Source organism: Leptonychotes weddellii, chromosome 1 (genome assembly GCF_054177405.1).
Source record: "Leptonychotes weddellii isolate Sample4059 chromosome 1, ASM5417740v2, whole genome shotgun sequence".
NCBI lineage: Eukaryota > Metazoa > Chordata > Mammalia > Carnivora > Phocidae > Leptonychotes > Leptonychotes weddellii.
In genome coordinates, this window is record NC_138369.1 from 65,071,706 (window position 1) to 65,092,399 (window position 20,694).

At 35.8% G+C, this 20,694-nt stretch overlaps 2 protein-coding genes across 7 annotated transcripts in view; both read left to right on the forward strand.

The window, feature by feature from the left end:
• Positions 1-13,047, forward strand: part of SLC4A7 (solute carrier family 4 member 7) — a 107,664-nt gene extending 94,617 nt beyond the window's left edge. For 4 of the 6 annotated variants that reach the window (XM_081825576.1, XM_081825570.1, XM_081825573.1 and 1 more), the window contains 4 exons: positions 1,468-1,599; positions 3,859-3,956; positions 6,763-6,870; positions 8,827-13,047. In XM_081825576.1, the coding sequence (XP_081681702.1) occupies positions 1,468-1,599; positions 3,859-3,956; positions 6,763-6,870; positions 8,827-8,908 (420 nt within the window). In that variant the 3' untranslated portion in view covers positions 8,909-13,047. The remainder of the gene's footprint in view (positions 1-1,467; positions 1,600-3,858; positions 3,957-6,762; positions 6,871-8,826) is intronic. The other 2 variants (XM_081825577.1, XM_081825574.1) reach the window with 1 other exon arrangement.
• Positions 13,048-16,432: 3,385 nt separating this feature from the next.
• Positions 16,433-20,694, forward strand: part of NEK10 (NIMA related kinase 10) — a 204,558-nt gene continuing 200,296 nt past the window's right edge. Inside the window, exon 1 of the mRNA XM_081829267.1 lies at positions 16,433-16,588. The gene's annotated coding sequence lies outside the window, so the exon portion shown is untranslated. The remainder of the gene's footprint in view (positions 16,589-20,694) is intronic.

Sequence of the window (20,694 nt, forward strand, 5' to 3'; positions counted from 1 at the left end):
GCCAACACAGCATGGAATTGGCATGGGAACAGACAGAAATCAGAAAAGTAGACTAGTGAGTCCAGAATTTATCAGAATATGTGAGAACTTACCACTTGAGTACCATGAACAAGTTATTTCATTAAAGGTGATAATTCGTCTATGTGGGAAAATTTAGTATATAGTCTTAGAAGACTTGACTGTGTATGGGAGCTAAGGTTGCTTCTGTAACCAGTACCATATTCAGAAAGAAACCATGAATGAATTGAAGATTTAAATGTTAAAATGTAGTAGAAAATTTTGAAAAATATTTGTATAGTCCAGTGATTGAGGGTAACTTTTCAAAGAAGATAGGGAAACCCAACTGTAAAGGAAAGATATATTTGACCACATGATAATTAAATGTTTTATATGAACATAGTAAAATTGGATTGTGAACTGGGAGAAGGCATTTGTAACATATAAGGCAGATAAAATGCTTCTGTCTGAACTACACAGAGCTCTTATGAATTCATGAATAAAAGTCATCAAAAGCAATTGAAAACCAGGCAAAAGATAGTAATAAGGAAAATGGTAAGAACAGAAGAAACCCAAATGGCCAATGGACATTTGAAAATATCTTCAACCTTAGTAGCAGTTAGAGGAAAACAAAGTAATGGTATATCTTTTTCATATATGTGATTGGAAAATCTAAGCCTAATATTGGCAAATGGGTTCTCTGTTGCATTGCTTAAGAGATTTTTAAATTTATATCTATTTAGGGATGCCTGGGCGTCTTAGTCAGTTGAGCGTCCTACTCTTGATTTCCGCTCAGGTCAGGAGGTCGAGCCCTGAATCGGGCTCTGTGCTGGGCGTAGATGGAGCTTGTTTAAGATTCTCTGTCTGTCCTCTCTTCCCCCCTCTCACACACTCTCAAAAAAGAAAAAGTTATATCTGCCTATATAATGTATATAATTTAAAGTCATCATAAAAATTAATAATCTTGTACTGTGAAGATACTGTGCTTAATCTGCTTTATAATTTTATGCAGAATGCAAGGGATTTATATAGGAAGAGGTTAAAAATGCCATTTCTTTTATATGTTTGCTTTGAGCAGGAAGCTTGAAAGATAAATATGTGACTCAGTTCCTTTGAGATAAGATGGTGTATGAAGTGATTTTAATTTTTTAAAAAATTTATTTTATTTGAGAGAGAGAGGGAGAGTGCACGCGTGCACTTAGGGAGGGGCAGAGAGAGACTTTAACAGACTACTTGCTGAGCGTGGAGCCCGAGGTGGGGCTCATTATCATGATCCTGAGATCATGACCTGTGTTGAAACCTAGAATCCCAACGATTAATCAGCTGTACCACCCAGGGGCCCCTGAAGTGATTTTTAAATAAAATACATGAAGTACTTTTTTGTTATTTATGACTTGATACTATTTCTCTTTAGATATAATTTATATATTTTTAGATGTTACTTAATAGTTTCTCCCCCACTTTTTTAAGGTTCTTGCATTAGTCTTTGTACGCAAACTCATGGATCTGTGTTTCACAAAGAGAGAACTTAGTTGGCTTGATGATCTCATGCCAGAAAGTAAGAAAAAGAAAGAAGATGACAAAAAGAAAAAAGAGAAAGAGGTAATTTACGCTATTCACTTGTTGTTTAATATTTCATACCAGGTAGCAGGCTCTCTCGTGGTCACTTTACAGGAATCTGCTCCTTTAATCCTCCTAAGAACCTTATTATTATGAAGTGTAGGTACTTCTTTTATTTCTGGTTTACCAATAAGGAAACTGAGGCAGAGGTTAGTAGGTAACTTGTTCAAAACATCAGCTCTGACCCATTTTACCAACTTAAGTTGCCTCTCCAAAGCCCTGACCCAACAATAACCTTTTAAAAATTACGTATCACATGAGTACTTATTTTTAACAGTGAGAGAATTTAGCAGTGTTTAAAACATAGATAAAGCATAGGTAACACAAGCACATTAAATACATAAGCATATTGTAGTGTACATTTTAATTTTAACATTTTAATAATCTGACATATACATAATGACAAAGGGGACTTTAATCTTTTTATAAAAAGTACTGTTAAACTCTAGTCTTAATATGTGGTATCATGTACCATTAGTTAATTTGTATACAGAGATTTACATGAATATTTTATTCTGAATTTGATTTTTTTAAATAACCAGCTCAATGCTATTAGTAAGAAGGAAAAGTAGAAACTGAACATATAGCATAGATGATTGTATTGATTTTAGTACCCTACTCAGTTTTCCCATTAAGAATATTGTTTGAAAATCAAAGATAAGAAGAAAGATACACATTTTAAATATTGTGGTGTGTTTAAATAGAGATCTCACAATTACTTTTTTCCCTCTCATTTTTGAGAGAAAGCAACGTAATTTATGCCTTATTATATTGCATAGTATTTATGGAAATGTATTTATTAAAACTTTATGGACAACTGGGTTTAAGCCTTGGGATTTTTTTCATAGTTTGGATTGATTATTCAGTGCTGATTTATGGCAAAATTACTGGTTTTATGTTTACTTTTTGACAAAAATTATGACTCTTTAATTAGGATACTAACTGGAACACTAGTTTGAATTGAGCCTCCAAAACTTTTAAAAGATTATTGTTTTCTTTAAAACTATATTATATATGTAAATGTTCATGAGCTTTTGGTGAATTTTCAAAGAGGATGCAATTCATTTATGAAATACTTAGGTTAAAATTACCTGTTTATTATTTTCTTTTTAAGTTAGAATAAGGTTCAGTGTATATAACTGAAGACGAAAGTAAAGGAGGCTTAAACACAAGAGTTTATGCTCTCCTGTAGATGTCTTGAGGAGTAAGTGATCTAGTGGGATGGTTCCACAGAGTTGTCTGGAGCTTCCGTGCTGCTGTCCTCCCATCCTCGGCACACAGTTTCCATTCTCAGAATCACCTAATAGGTCAAGATGAACGCTGAGCTTGAGCTGTCATGTTCGCATTTGAGATGGCAGGAAGGAAGGGGATGGGGTGAGAAAGCAAAATGGGCTGTCCCCTGCTATCCTGTTTTTTAAGAAGTCTTTCCAGAAATGCCATCCAGTAAGTTCCACTTGTATCTCATGGCCACATGGAGTTGCAGGGAATGCTGGGAAATGTAGCAATGGTTTTATTTTTTTTAAATGATTATTTTTTAAAAGCTGGGCATAGTGCCACCTACAAATACTGGGGTTTCTAGTGGTAAGAAAGGAGAGTATAGATGCTCTTCCAGTCCATCCTGTCATGTCCCCAGTAATTATGATACCATGATTTTGCGTCATGTCTCCAGTGTAAATTGTTCTCCACCAGGGGTGACACTTCTCCTCAGGGTTCATATTTCCGTGTTTGAGAAATTTTTGATTGTCAGAATTGGATGGGCATCCAGTGGGTAGAGGTCTGGGGTGCTACCGAACATCCTGCATATACAGGACTGCCCCTTACTACAAAGAATTGTTTGGCCCTAAATGTCAGTATTGCTGAGATTGAGAAATCCTGCCTTATCCAAATGAGGTTTTGCTTATATTGTATTGTAATGCAAGCCATCAGATTTCACAAAATTTTATCTATTATATACTAATAATTTGTTAATAAAATTTATGTAAATTGATTTTAATGTAGTATTCATGATTAACTTAAAGAAATGAAAGTTATAACCATTTAAAATTTAGCCTTTACAAGTGGTTGTTTTCTTTTTGTGCTACCAGTATGTATTTATAATAGTAAAAGGAATTTTTCAGTCATGGCAAATATGTTTAAATATATTGTCGGTTTGGGTTTCTAATTCTTGAAGATTTTATATATTAATTGGTCCTCCTGGAAATATTCTGGGAAAAGTAATTTTTTCATGTATGTGCTCTGAAGGAAGCTGAACGAATGCTTCAAGCTGATGATGACACTGTGCACCTTCCATTTGAAGGGGGAAGTCTCTTACAGATTCCAGTTAAGGCCCTAAAATATAGGTGAGATAAAACTATCTTGTAAAATGTATTTTTTTATACGTGTCAAGTACATGAATAAGCCGTGCAATGCTTTGTGATCTCTATTTTCAAAAAGCAGTGATCTCTGTTTTTAAAAAGATGACAAAACCGGTATCTGGCATAATGCCAAGAACTAAAGGGGGTCTTCAGGAACTTGAAAGGGAAGTCTCATGGTTCTTCCCCTCGCAGGTTTGTAGGCAGGAGTGAAGAAAAAGCTGGACTTGGACCAGAGCCTGAAACCAACTTCCATGCCAAGCAGACAAGAGTTACTTGTCGTGCATCACTCCTTCTGTTTAAATGGAGATTAAAATCAGTATAGCTTTTTCCTTTCTGTCCTTTATTAGGCCTGCATCAGTGTGTGCTGGAAAATTAACCTTTGTAATCCATTTTCTGATAACCTTCCAAATTGTGACTATGTTTAGAGGCCCTGGAGTTCAAAGGTGTGACTTGACTATTGGCAGTGAGTGCTCATATTAAGAAAAAGTTGAGTTCCATATATAGCTTATTTTGTATGACTTTGGTGATTTACTTATAAATTTAAGAACTAAAGGCAGTGGTAAATTCTTCTGTTTACTTTTTTGTAGTTTTAAAAGATTAAAAACCTATATTACTTATGCATGTATCTGATTCCTATTTCCATATTTATTTCTGATTAGCTATTGATAGTAGAAAAGTCAGTTTTAGAATGTATATAGGTTCCTTCCCTGACCAATTAATGGAAAGGGTTTGTTGGTATTTATTAACTTTGGGTTTTTTTCATTTTTTAATTAATTTTTATAGTTTTTACAGAGGTCTTATTTAGACTTGTACATGTTGGTTAGTTTTGATAAATGAATTCATCAAGTAATGTTCCTTTATACTTTTTACTATTAATTTTCATCATTGGTATTACTCTGTGTCACCTTTCATGATTTTCCCTCAAATCTTTCTTATATACTTAAAGTGCCAAGTATAGACATCTTAATATACCCAGCTATAGTGCTCTGCTTTGCTGGAATGTATTAATGTTTATTAAACAAATTAATATATTAACTTTCTTGTACTTACAAAAAGAGCATAGGAACTACCATGATGGTTATTAGTGACTCATCAATTTGCTGAGATTATTCACCACTTAGTTTCTGTAGGTCCTGCATTATCACTTTCTCAGTATGGTTATACATGGGCCTTGATAAATTTAAGTGGAATGTATACTTATACTGTCTGATGTTTAACAAAAAGAATGATTATCTGTATATTTACTTTTCTTTTTAAGTGATGACATAGGCCAAGATTAATGCTGCTTTGCTTAAATTTTGAACATTAAGAATGCCAGCAATTGGCTGACCTGTTTATCTGTCATAATTTAAAATCTTAAGTAGCTTTGGATTACTTGCCATGAAAATCAAATGAGATAATAAAGAAAAACATTTAGAAACTGTAAAACTCTATAAAATATGAAAGTAATTGATTTAATGTAGACAGATTTTTTTTCCCCATCGTTTCATTTTGGGAAAAAACAAAACATGTACTGTCTTTAAAAAAAGGTCTTAATTTCTACTAATGGGAAAGTGCTTAGAGGGGGACATTTGAAGCTAGAAAGTGCTTCAAGAATGTCTCTCTTCAGTTATTTGCAGTTGGCAACCAGCCACAGAAACATTTACTCAGAGTAGGTAGGCTCTGCCCTTGTGAATTTGGGCATTCAAATTTTGTGCACTTTAAAAAAAATTGACCCGGTAAAGCACCTTTCCTAGGGATTCTGCAATGACCATGTCACATTTCTCTGAAGTCTTATATTTTAAATGACATTTGGATTTAAATTGTGAACAAAGCTAGTACTTTCTAAAATGACTGCCATTTAGTTATTTTATCACATAGCTGCCATCACACTGTGAACCTAACACCTAATTTGACATTTGTATTTGTCACTTGCATGCATGAAATATTACTCTTTTGGTGAAGAAAAAGGACTTGCAGATATATTTCTATTAACTTCATAGTACTTTCATATTACTTGTGGCTGACAACCTTGAGCCCAAAATTATTTATGGATATTATCATGGTTGGATTTGGGGTCTCGAATGAATTTTGCAGTATTTTATAGAGACAGGGAATGATTACATTTATCCCTTACAATGAAAGGACAATATTTTGTTCTTTTGATTTTGAATTTTGATAAATTTGATAGAATAACACTTTGACACTAAAAATGTGAATGTCAGCTGAAAGTGATATTTATAAGCCTGTTTTTGTGTTATCTGTTCAAATATTTTCAGAGCTTTATTTTTACTGTTGCCTTTTCCATCATTCTTTTTAATGATTTTTTTTTAATTATTAAAAACTAGTTTTTTTTTTTAAAACCATAATCTTAAGTTTTCCTTACATACTTTGGATCTTTAGTTGATGAAACTGAAATTTGTGCCAGTTATAAAAGTTTTCTAATTGACTTGAGGCTGTATTTTTTTATTACTATTTTTTTTTATTAACATAAGAGGCTGTATTTTTTGTATTTAATGTATTCCTTTGTTATTTCAATAATAGGCTTATAGCCAAGATGATCATCTTTGGGCATCATTGCCAATTTAATTAATCTTACTCCTAGTTTTGATTATACAGAAGGATGTAATTCCCCATGAAACCTTTCTAACAGAACTCTAAAATTCTGATATTTGCTAGACCTTGGTTTAAGTGCATGACAAAGAGTTCTCAATTTAATGTTGATGAAGACAAATATTATATAGTTAAGAGTGACAGTATTAATGCTTTTGCAAGTACTGAATACTAACCAAAAAGTGTATTTGTTCTTCAGTGTTGATCCCTCAGTTGTTAACATATCAGATGAAATGGCCAAAACTGCACAGTGGAAGGCACTTTCCATGAATACTGAGAATGCCAAAGTAACCAGATCTAGCACGAGGTAGCTGTAACTCTTTACACATTTTCTAACTGTAGCCAATTTTCAGTTGACTTATGGATAGATAGCTATTTCATAAAACCATTAAATGTAACTCAGTTTGCATAAGTTATATTCTCTTAACAAAGCCAGCCTTTTTCTCTTCTTTCCTTCTTTCTTTTATCTGTCTATCCATCATTTTACTGAATACTGGAAATAATGATATAAGTGCTGATAGGTTACTTTTTAAATTCATAATTGCCTGTTTCCAAAAAGAATTTGAGCCATTTTATAGTAAAAATGAATATTATACATATGGCAGTATGGAATAAGTATATAAAAGATCAAAACCATATAAGAAAGATAATTACTAGGGGTTACATAAATACTCTTTTAAGTAAACACTACCGCAGTCATGCTTTCTGATGGTCCAGGAAAAAAGACAGACATGATTGTTTTGTTTTGTTTTAGCCTGCCTTTTCTTCAGATGAGGTTAAACATTTTACTAGAAGATAGTTGGAAGAAATTCTTAATCCATAGATATAAACGCCATTCGGTGTTATAATGGACCACGTATTCCATAACAATTTTCATAACTCCTTTCTTAGATTTCTTGTTAGGAAGCCATTTTTTCTTTCTTTTACCCTCATTTTAAGGCCTGAATCTAAGTGATTCTAGTTTGATAACCATTAGTACTTTAATCCTTTGGGTCTGTGGAGAAATGAGGTATTATCCTGTAGTGCACTCAGTCATTCATATTCCACAAATACTCTGTGTGCACTTCGTGCCAGACACTGTTGGGTGTCCGTATACTCTGCTTGGACATCAGATTGAAACTTCTCTGGGCAAATGGTCACCAGCTGCTTCTGATGGATTAGTTATTGTCTTTCTGGCCACTGTCTTTTCATAATAATTGGTTGGGTTTTATTCATTCCTTCCCCACCTCTTCTTAGAGCTTTGCTCCTACTTAATCTCTATTATGACCCCGACCTCCTTTTTTTTTTTTTTTTAATCATTTCTTGACTTCTGATTCTCTAAACTGGACTGTTTCCTTTCTTCTGTCTTTGATCTTAAAAGTTTTTTAAATTTAACTCTTTGTCATTCTGATTATTCCATGCAGCTAGAATTTAGTTTGATGCTCTTTTTACTCTTAATAATTTTTCACACCTTGTCAGTACTTGTGGCCCAGATTATAGTATAGTTACAAATGTAAAGACCTTACAATAATATTATTATATATTACACAGTAATATGAAAGTATCTTTTATACTTCTGCCTTTCATTCAGGTTGCCCCTCAATTCCAAATCACAGGGGAAGAAAGACAATGTTTGGGTTATGTCATTTAACAGAAAAAATGTTTGGAGGTCTTTCCTTCAATCTTATCTGGAGAAGGCAACAAACCACAGTGTTATTCTACATTGGACAGCTTTTTCAAAACACAGATATTCATATGTTACAATTAAATTAGTCACTTAAATCCATGGACATGGACTCATTGTATTTGATATTAACTTGAAAATATAGAATATATGTGTTTTGATTTTGTATTTGTGAACCAAATTTGGGGAGAGTTTGTAAATCTGTTACATTTTGCAGAAAATTATTTGATGCTTATCTATATTAACAAAGATTGCTTTTTTAATGGATTTGTCAGTGAAATGTCACAATGTACAACTATTTTTAAAAATATAATGACTGATTTTAAGAAAATCCTTTTCATTTGTAAGAAAAACATGAATTTCCGTGGCAAGCATATCCATTAAAAAAAACTAAGAATTTTTAATATTTGTCTTTCCAGTCCAGTTTACTGATAGGAAAAGAAAGCAGTAAAATAATAATAGCGAGTCCTATGTTTATAGTATTAATAGTCCTTTTAGTCATTTCAAAAGGCTTATTACGGATACTAAGTGTTGGCCATTTTTTGAATGTAATATTTGTCCATTTCAAAATCATTTATTCTCATTTTTTGTTTTAAATAGCCCTGAAAAACCTGTGAGTGTGAAAATAAATTTTGAAGATGAACCAACAAAGAAATACATGGATGCTGAAACTTCGTTATAGAATTGAACCAAGAGGAATTATATATATAGCTATACAGATATATATATATATATATATATATATATATATCTCATGTGTGTATTTCATGTCACTATATATAGCAATATTGTATGTCATGCTGTTTATGTGTGACTCCTGGGTTTTTTGAAGTAGTGTCTGAAGTTTGTTAGGAACACCATGGAGACTGTGTATATAATGAAATGGTCTCTTAGAAATGAGGTACATGGTTCTTACTATTTATTCTGTTGAAAAAAAAAATTTCTATTCTGCAGCAGAAAGATGTGGGGAAATGCATTCAATCTACTTTTCCTTTAAGTCTATTTGTTCATCAGTGGTAATTCATACCAACTTTAGGTGATGTACTTTGTCCATGTATTTATAATTTTTACTTAAGTTACTGAAAATTTTTACATATTGTTTCACTTCTGTTAGTTCCTTATGGGAAGAACAGGGAGTCTTTATGCCAGTGTTGTGGGAGAAATGGTAACATGTCATGGCTTCTCTGTATGTGTGTTTCATTTATGCAGATGTCCATCATGTTTCACAAGCAGTGGAGAGTTTTTGGCTGTAAAGGTAGAACAATAGAAACTTTCTAGATAAGAACTATAGTTTTGACCTTTATGTTTTTATCTTAAAACTTCCACATCTAGGTTTCTATTCCGATAGACAAGTGAAATTGCAGGTGATTTTTATAATTTAACCCCATACCAGTCATAACTTTATGGATTTTAGAAGCTGTAAAATGCCAATTGATAATAATTAAATTTTGTTGCCTTTGTAGAAATTAATGTAGAATCCTAATGCTTTATAAGAGCCCCAGAATGCCCACTCTGTTCTCTGCCTTTGCTTTTACTTAAAATGTGGTTAAGTTTATATCAGCTTCAAGTTCTTGATTATTTTTTATTACAGCTAATATGATTAAGTAATCAGGAGTCACAATTCTCTTAATGGGCTTATGATCAGTATTACTTTATTCTAAAGAATTACCTTTCACTTTCTTGTTTACGTTGTTATTCTTTCTATGGTATAGATAATATTTAATAGATTGCTATCTGTGATCTCATTTTAAACTATTTTATTTATTTTAATTGATATGATACTTAAATATTATAAACATTTGAAAAGGTAACAAATAGAGAATAATTTAAATTGTTAATGTAAATAGTTGGTGCTCACTTGCATTTGTGGTTTATTATCTTTGAAAGCAGTTGACAGATTTTACATCTTTGATATAAAGCACTGCCATATTTGTATTTTAAAAGGAATTTAGACATTTTATGTATAGCTCAGATTGATGGCATTCTTTCTAGTTTGTGTTGGTATTTCTTACTTAGTTTCTGCTTTTCTGAGCTGTCTTTTTAACTGCTAGCAAATCTTTTTAGTCATCTTTTATATACTCTTAGCTCTACATGAAATAAATAAATGTTGTTCTTGTTAAGCCTGTAGGACTGGATGAATGGGGTTGTGAAAGTGATTTGGCAAGAGGATAATTTACAAAAACCAAATGAGTATTGAGAAGCCACAGAAATACCGAAATTGTGACATGAATATTAGGATGAAAATTTTAATGAAATTCCAATGCTCCCTTTAATCATTTGTCATTAAAGTACAAAAGTATGAAATTGATCTTATAGAGGATCATGAGGAATGCCAAAAGCTGATATTTTAGCAATCCTGAAGTGTTTTTAATCCATTCTAAACTACTTGGTAGCTGATACAATTTCCCCATCTGAGACCATATTTTCAGATTCTAGTTAAAATAAAGGATTTGACTTCTGCCTCGAATGAGAAGTTGGAAATGTAGCTACTTTTCTTTAGAAAATAGAGCTGGCATCATTTGGTACTGCCTGAAAAAGAGTTAGACTCTATTGGCAATTGATAATCGAGTATTAACCATGGTGCTTATTATTCTTTATGAGCTTCCATTGAAATGATTTCTCTTATCCATAGCAGCATAATCATTTCCAAAGACCCCAGTATTTGCTGCTAATTTTGTAAACTCCCCTGATGTACCTGAACAAGGGGATTTCCTCACATCATTTCTTTGTGTCTGGACATCTTAGGGTTAACAAATGTGCTTATTTTACAGGAAGGGATTTTAAAATTTAAACTGAAAACTACCTGGGATCATAGTGTTTCTGTGATTTTTTTCAATTATGTATAGTAATTGTCCAGTGCCAGAAAAACCATGACTTGCAAAATACTTTGCACTCAGAATGTTTTTACTGTTTCTGATTGTTAATGGTTTCTGCTTTCTTTTGACTACTTGACTTACAAAATGATCTGATATGACTACTCCATTGAAAAGCAAAGGTAACTCATGTTTATTAAGTAATTAACTGCTTGTTCTACATGTTTATGGTATTTTTCCACTATTTCTGAACAATAACAATCATGGATAGTGTTCATTGCGAGACAGTGAAAAATTTACTACATAATATTAATTTTTAAATGTTGCCTTAAATAGGTGTAAATGAGCAGTAGTAATTGCAATGTACTGATTTACCTCAAGGTGCAAAATAATTAAACTGTACATACTCCATTTACAAAATAAATTAATATAAACAGCCCTGCACTTTCTTAGATGCCTTGGTTTCCAGGATGGAGCTTAGTGCTACTGAATACCCTGGCTACAGAGCCACCTCAGGATATTCTTCTCTCCACCCTATTTTATTTATTTATAGATGTCTGTTTACAGAGACTATAATAAATCCTGATGTTGACCATCTGAAATTTACTTTCTTTTGAATGCTATTTCACTCTAAAATAGCAGCTTTTGAGAAAACAATGAACTTCCTTATGATAAAAGGATGATTCTATATATTCTCTTATAATATTAGATATGCTGAAGTGAAGCACAGTCTTTCTAGTGTGTGTGTGTGTGTGTGAGCGAGAGAGAGAGAGAGAATGATGTTAAAAATCTTAAATCTCTTCAGTTGTTGAAAAAAGCTGTGGCGTATCAATGTTCATATTTGCCAAGTCTTTGTAAAATGTGGGACAAAATTTATGTGCTAATGCATGGATTTATAAAGCAGGTTTCTTCACCACTCAGAATTACTAATTTTTGTTTTCTCCATCCAAAAAGCATTTGTTTCTTCCTCATACTTCAAGTTTATGTATGTATATAATAGCTTTCTAAGTTTTTCCTTTCACAAAGACAGGTTCAAAGTTCTGTAAAATGTAAAATCGTTTCTGAAACTGAGGTATTACACCAGAGCTTGCTGTTTTTCAAGGATCATATCATGTACATCAGTTCTTTAAATGTGCTCAACATGTGAATCCTGTTTTAAAGTGCTCAGATTTTGGATGTGTAAGCCATTGATATAACATTGTAATTCAAAAATGTTTAAATTAAATAACTTAATGTTTTAAATTTATTTATGTAGATTACATCATTGTTATCATATATAATACAAATGTGTGAAATGTCTTTTGGTTTAGTCCAACAATTATTTATTTTTTAGAAAGTAAGCTTAAAGATTTTAAGGACATTGAAAATTAAAAATAGCGTTCAAAATTCAAAATTTGGCAATTCTAATGTAAAGTTGGTTCTTTTCTAACGTATCAAAAAGTAATATAAGTATCAATAATAGGAAAACATAGTTGGAAATGGAATCATCTAAAGATCATTTTTAAACTTTAATTAGCACATATTGACTTCTACAGTTGACTTATAGTAATTGTTAAACCCTAGTGGTTTTTTAATCAGATTTTGTGCATTGATTGATTTTTGTGTTGTGGCTTTTCTTCTGTTGCTTTAATATTAAAAATCTGGGGGGTTTTTGTTTGTTTTGTAGGGGGGGTATCTTCCAATGTTTACTATGTTTGAATAAATAGAAATTGAATTTTATTGTTCATTTATATAGTATTTGATAGCTTGGTATAATTTCACAGTACAGTTCTAATTTTTATGACTTTTATAATTACAATGATAATATTTTCTTTTGTAATAAAATACAAGGTAAATTAAACATTTAAAACGTGGAACTGGTATTTTTCATTTATATGAAGTACAAGTCTCTTCCAAGTCTATAATGTGAACGATCCTGCCTTTCAAATTTGTTTCATAATTGTTAGAAGAAAACTATTTTTTAGAGATGTTATTGAAGTTGAAAGAGCAATAAAAGTCTACTGAATTAGTTGTTGGATATTGTCTTTACTTTGTACTTTCTTAGAATTGCTGCTTATCTTTCTTATGCAGAGGGATGGGGGATGAAGGAAAATAGGTGATTTCTGTTCCCTGCTTCCTAATATTCATATGCTTCAGTAAGGAGACAGAAAAGAAGGTGAAACAAAGGATTCTGTGTTTCACAAGGACTTTTTTTTTTTAATTTTTTTTTTATTCTTATGTTAATCCCCATACATTACATCATTAGTTTTAGATGTAGTGTTCCATGATTCATTGTTTGTGCCTAACACCCAGTGCTCCATTCAGAATGTGCCCTCCTCAATACCCACCACCAGGCTAACCCATCCTCCCACCCCCCTCTCCTCTAGAACCCTCAGTTTGTTTTTCAGAGTCCATCGTCTCTCATGGTTCGTCTACCCCTCCGATTTCCCCCACTTCATTCTTCCCTTCCTGCTACCTTCTTCTTCTTTTTTTTTTTTCTTAACATATATTGCATTATTTGTTTCAGAGGTACAGATCTGAGATTCAACAGTCTTGCACAATTCACAGCGCTTACCAGAGCACATACCCTCCCCAGTGTCTATCACCCAGTCACCCCATCCCTCCGACCCCACCCCCCACTCCCGCAACCCTCAGTTTGTTTCCTGCAATTAAGAATTCCTCATATCAGTGAGATCATATGATACATGTCTTTCTCCGTTTGACTTATTTCGCTCAGCATAATACCCTCCAGTTCCATCCACGTCGTTGCAAATGGCAAGATCTCATTCCTTTTGATGGCTGCATAATATTCCATTGTATATCACAATGACTTTTTAATAGTTAAGAGATTTCGAAATTAAAGCCCTTTAAGAGTAGCCTGGTCCATTATTTTGCCTATAATAAGAAACAACTTCTGATATCCCAACATGAACTCGATAACCTTTGGGAGTGAGAAAGATGCTTAGAGTTTTAGAAATTTCATCTGAAAGTTTTCTTACATTTATTTTAGGAAAAAGTTTTTTGTCAATTTATTATTCCCATTTATAGAACTTTGTTTTGTTTTGTTTTAGAAGGTGAGAGGAAAGGAAATATTACTCATTTTGTTTTATCTTGCTCAGTAAGGTATATCTGATCTCTTGAGTATCAATTCTTTCTATGGCTAACCTTTACATTTCTACCTTTAGGCTTTGAATGAGAACATTCCTGACTGGAAAACCTTTCTTTCAGTTTCTCTGCAGTTCTTCCGAGACTCAATTTCAGTTCTGCTTTTCCTTCAAATTATATTCAACCTTCTGCTGCCAATCTACAAGATCATTCTCATTCCTCTAGTGAAAGTGTGTGTGTGTGTGTGTGTGTGTGTGTGTGTGTTTAGATACCCTTTTTTAGTCCTGGGTATCTTAGAAATTTGGGGAAGTGATTTTGTCCTCTTGTTAATCCTGAAAATTTATACCTGTTTTGTACCTGTTTAAATTACTTTTATTCTTTATATAGTTAAGACATTCTGTTTTGCTTTTGAACTATGTGATTTACAGTGTCTATGAAATCATATCAGCGTAGTAAAAGGGGTACTGGAAAACATAAAAAGGGGATGGGTGTTAAGTCTTTCAAGTTTGGCCCTACCACATAAGCCATAAACTTAAGGCAAACATAACCCTTCGGGGGGGCATGGATCTTCATCACGTTACACAGAACAACGTGGACCCTTACCAGGTAGAGAGGATAGTGCTCCTCTCCTTGAGCGGCAAATGTCTTCATCCTTAATCTTCTATGCAACTTTCACTTCTATTCAGGAAAGGCCAAAACATTAGTTTACCATTTTGTTGAGAAAGAGAAAGATGGGAAGCACATTCCGTATCCTGATGAAGAAGTTAATTGAAATCATTTTGTCTCACTGCTAAATATTTAAAATGTCTTTAAGAGAATACTTTTTCAAGTCCACATCATTCACTTTTGTTTTCCTATTGGTAATGTTAACCCTGCTGGCTTTATGTTCTCTGAAGATTAAATTAGTTCTGTTATATTTAGCTGAGTGGCTTTCATTTCCCCTTCCTACATTTCCAAAATGGGACCTTGTTCTTGTAGGTTAGGATATATATATATATATATATTTTTTTTTTTTTTATTTGAGAGAGAGAATGAGAGAGAGCATGAGAGGGGGGAGGGTCAGAGGGAGAAGCAGACTCCCTGCCGAGCAGGGAGCCGGATGCGGGACTCGATCCTGGGACTCCAGGATCATGACCTGAGCCGAAGGCAGTCGCTTAACCAACTGAGCCACCCAGGCGCCCAGGATATATATTTTTAATTACCCAACCCCAAGTGTTGCTATCCCATTGGGCCTACTTTTCATTATTATTCGAAGCAGAGAAACATCAGGGAAAGGTTCATTGTATGCATTTTAAGTGAAGTTTTGGGAGATGTAGTCACTGTACTAATTGACACACTGGTGGTCATTTTTGAGTAATATTAAGATGAGATCGAGTAGGCCCTATACTTGAAGAAATCTAGAGCCTCAGTGTGGTTAAGACTGGACTCTAGATTCAAACTGTAGGTTCTTCCCTGCCTCTACTACTTACTAGATGCACCAGTAACTAACTGGGCAACTTGGGAAACTTACTGTACCTCCATTGTCAGTGCTAAACTACGATGAAAAATGACTACCAGATGATGTTGTGGAATAGTGTCTGGCATTAAATGATCATGAATATTTTTCATTTTTTAAAGCTTCATAATGACTCATCTTTTTAAGACTTTAATGCAATTCAATTTTTCAAGAAGTTTCAGACCTTTACAAAAGGTGAAGAGACTTGCTTATGTTAGGTGAACCTACAGATGTATTGAGTGCCCACTTTTATTTTCACAACACTATTGTCATTGCCTGAGGTATGCAGTGCACTTGAGTAACCGAAAATGTGTTCACACTATATGAAAACTGTGTAGCATGTAGCGTTGATCCTTTCAAACTAATCTTTGCTTTGGTAGATAATTGATTTTTAGTCCACAGCTGTTCTTGAAATTAAGCACCCTAAGATGAAGCAGCTCTTTTCCATCCGTTTTATTTCAAATGCTAAAAGTTGCGCACACCGAATCCAGAAAAATACACAGGGTTTAGGAAACCTGTCCACAGGCTAGTAGCTCTAGGTCAGGTTGAACTGGCCGCACCACAGTCCTAAGTACCACCTCCCTCTTCTCGGGCTTGGAGACTTGGGGTTAGAACCTGCGCGTTCTGTGGTTGCTACGGCAACCCCGAGGCAGGTGTCACCAGTCGCTATGGCGCTCGGTACGCCGCAGCACGGCTGTTCCTGATTGGCCGAGGCGCCCCGGCGAAGCGGAAGAAGAGGTGTTGGCATTGGTTCAGCCAGCGCCGGTTGGTGGCTTAAAGCAGGATTTGATTTGTACCAACGGTGCAGCAGGCAGTGGTGTCCCCGAGGTGGAGGGGACTGGGAGTGGGCTCGGGGGTGGTGGGGTGGGCGCGACGGCCCCCGGATCCGGAGCCGCGGGTGGCAGCAGCAGAAACGATGAGGAGGAAGATTTAGAAATTGGCCTGAAGGAGGGACCCTCCCTCTGGCGCGGTGAGTGGGGCAGGAGCGGGCGTTCCTCTGCGCCGGCGCGCGGTTTGAGGCAGGGTTTCCAAGGAGATGCCCACAGGTCCTTGTGGAGCAGCCCCGAAGGCTCCGGGAGTCAGCTTCACTCGCCATGGGGCAGGGGCAGAGAGTGCGGGCTGTCGCGGGTAGGCGAGTCGCTGTGAGCCTGTCCTAGCAGAAGGGTTGGTGTCGTGCGGCTGGATGGTGGGCAGGTGCCATCAACGATGTTTGATGGCCCTTTCAGGTCGATGAAGGAATTATTTTGGTTACATGGAGCGTGAGTGTGTCTCTTGCAGTCTTCTCCGATACCTCTGCAGCCTCATTCATGAAAGTCTTTACGGGCGTCGCTTTTCTGCCTTTCCCTTCTGTGATGCTGCTTTGACTGCCCTCTGCTTTTCTGCACCACGTGGGTGAGGCTGTCCACTTCCACGCCTTCACGCATCACATGTCTGCCGATGACTGGAAAGCATCCACCTCCAGCCTAGGCTGCTCCACGAAGCGCCAGACCCCCAAATCCAACTGCTAGTTAACTCCACACGTGTGTAACCCTAGAAGCTATCTCCTTCCACTCCCACCAGATTGCCTCGCCCTTGGATTCCCTATCTTGAGCAGACCTATCCATTCAGTTACCAAAATCACATTCTGGGCAGTATCTTTGACACCACCTCTTGGGCATTTCTATCAGTTATCAAGCCTATACCTACCTTCTTTTTTTCTTTTCTTTTTTTTTTTTAATGAAAACCTGCAATGTCTGAGTCAGAGAGTATGCTTATCTTCTTTTTTTTTTTTTTTTAAAGATTTTATTTATTTATTTGAGAGAGAGAATGAGATAGAGAGAGCATGAGAGGGGGGAGGGTCAGAGGGAGAAGCAGACTCCCCGCTGAGCAGGGAGCCCGACGCGGGACTCGATCCTGGGACTCCAGGATCATGACCTGAGCCGAAGGCAGTTGCTTAACCAACTGAGCCACCCAAGCCTATACCTTCTTCATAGCTGTCAAACCAATTTCCACATGACCATCTCTATTCTCACTATATTACAATTTCCACCAGTCCCTTGGTTAAATTCAGCACCCTTCCAGGTTCCCTGGTTCCAGTCTGGCCCTATCTAATCCATTTTCCCTGTGAGAGTTTGACTGATCTTGCAGGCATTTCATTTCCTGCAAAGATTCTCCATTATCCTACTCCAAACTCTTTAGTTAGGCCTTCCATCGGCATTTCCATCTTGTTCATTCCCAGAACATGTCACATTCTCTCCCCTGTGTGGTACTGCACCTGTTCACACTGCCCACAATGAACTCCACTTGTACCCTCCCCAACCCTGTTCTCACTCCCCAGTCTTTCTCTTTGTGTTGCCCCATTACTTTTCTGTTTCCTTCTCTGCCTTTGTGAAGGCAGAGGCTATGTTTGTCTTACTCAGCGTTTGCTGACTCTCTCACAGTACCATGCCCATAGCAGGGGCTCAACAAATACTGGTTAAGTGAATGAATCTCTAAAATGAGAAGTCATTGCTTTTCATGATGTCCTTTTTGGTTCCAGAAAAGTCAGAAATAATCTCTGGCCAATGAAGCTTTTGCTTATAAAATATGAATGTTGAATTTATAGGTTTTACTTCGATCTCAAGACCCTTGGTAATTGCAAACTATTTCAACTCGGAGTCTATCTTTCATAATCATTGTGATGGTAGTTGTTATTACATGGCATAAGTTTCAAGTGGGAAACAGAGAGTACAGCATAGGTTGCAAGAGAAAAGCTTTGGAGTCAGAGATACATGGATTTGAATCCTGGCTTCAGCATTTTAGTTCAGAGGCCCATGGCAAATTACTTAGCCTCCAATAAGCTTCTTTATCTGTACAGTGCACTGATGATAGCACTTATCTCATACGATTGTCTTAAAGACTAAATGTGCACAATTCATATCAAGTCCACAGTGCCTTATACTTAGTAAACCTTCACATGTTTAAAAAATCAAAATATTCACATGGATGTGTGTAGCAGTTTTATTCACAATTGCCAATATTTGCGAACTACCAAGGTGAATGGATAAACTGTGATACAACCAGACAATGAAACAGTATTCAGTGCTAAGAAGAAATGATCTATCAGGCTATGGAAAGACATGGAGGACCCTTAAATGCACATTACTAAGTGAAAGAAGCCAATCTGAAAAGGCTACCTGTTGTATGAATTCAACAATATGACATTCTGGAAAGGGCAAATTTTGGAGAGAGTAAAAAGATCAGTGGTTGCCAGGGGTTGGGCGTTGGGGAGAAATGGATAGACAGAGAACAGAGGATTTTTAGGGCAGTGAAAATACCATATGATATTATAGTGATGGATACATCTCGTTATACATTTGTCCAAACTCATAGAAGGTACAACACCAAGAGTTAACCCTAAGGTAAACTGTGGACTTTGGGTGGTCATGATGTACCATTGTAGTTCATCCTTGATATAAAATGTACCATTTTGGTGAGTGATACTGTTAATAGGGGAGACTAAGAAGGTGTGGGAGCAGGAGGTAGATGAGAAATCTCTGTACCTTCCTCTCAGATTTGTTGTAAACCTAAAGCTTCCCTAACAATGTCTTAACAAAAAAGAAAAAGTAACACACTGAAGGTGAGAATTGTGAAATTTCCAAGGTACACAGAAGGTACAAATCACAATTTTTAATTCATTCAAGTGCAATTTCTAGGACATCCTCCTCCTATTTGATCACACTATCCTACTTGATCACAAACTTTTGTTTATTGTCAGCAGCTCCCAAACAGGTAAGACACTCATTCCTTCAATGAGTATTTGTTGACCATCTGACTGGTCCAGGGCACCATGCCAGGTGAGGTGGATCAAAAGAAACTATAACCAGTAAAGTCTTGAGTAGGTGAAAGAAGGGGCCAGAATGTTACTCTGCCAGTCAGAGCCAGCCCATCTTTGAGGCCGAAGTCAGAGCGAACTGAGTTTGAGCACTTGGATAGGCAGAGAGGAGCTGGAAGGTCATTCAGACAGTTAATAAATCTTTATTGAGCACTTAGATGTTTGGCAGTGAACAAAACAAAGTCACTGTTCCTTTAGGACTTATGTTCTCAGGGATTGTAGAGCAGGGTCCATAGGACACAGACTCTCAAGCCAGATTGTCCGAGTTCAACTGCCAGCTCCCCACTGCCAGATACAGGACCTCCGGCAAGTTCCTTCGTTTTTTTGCACCTCAGTTTCCTGTAAAATGGGGTTGTTTTATTACATGACTCCATATCGACAAATTTCTTAGAACTGTGGTGGGCCCATGGGAAGTACCATGTAAATGTAGCTTTTTGTATTTCTTGGGTAAGAGAGACAAGTAAACAGGTAAAAATAAAGCAGGGTAAGGGGATAGGAAGTGTCTGCCTTGGGACTGGTTGTGTGGCTTGGATTTGGAAATGATTCTTGCATTTTTGAAAGACTTGGTCTATTTCCATAGGAAGGCGAACATTAAACATACTCGGATCTGGGTGACATGTGTGATGATTTTAAAAACCCACGAAAATGAGCATTGCATAAAATGGATGACTTCTCATCATTACTTGTGCTTGTCTAGAGGTCAGACTAACCCTCATCTGAGCTGAAATTTCAGTAGTCATAATAAAGGTCAGACACCCAAGTCCATTGACTTGGCATCAACTTGGGATTTATTAAATCTTCCTTTGGGGATAATTATAATTGACCTGGGTTCTAGCTTCACAGCCCTTAGCAAAGTCACAGTGACAAAATGACAATCAACTGGCTCGTATCTGGAAAAGAAACTAAAACCCCTCCTAATGAAAGTTAAAATTAAAACTAGAGGAAGAATGGAGAAAAGTACAGCAGCCATAATATTGACCCTGGGCCATCAGGAAAAAGTTACACAGTATTTAGTGTATTGTTCCCCAAAGACTTGGAATTGTTAGTTTCAGAAAAGTGTGTATGAAGCCATATTTGATTATTAAAGTGGTAACATTTATCTAGAAAATTCACTTAGGCGAATAGAGAGCTGGAAAAATTCCACCAATAAATGAGAGTTAGTATAGCATTAGATTAATAGGGAAGGCTCTCCTTGGCTTTAAATTCCTGTTCTGCCACTTGCC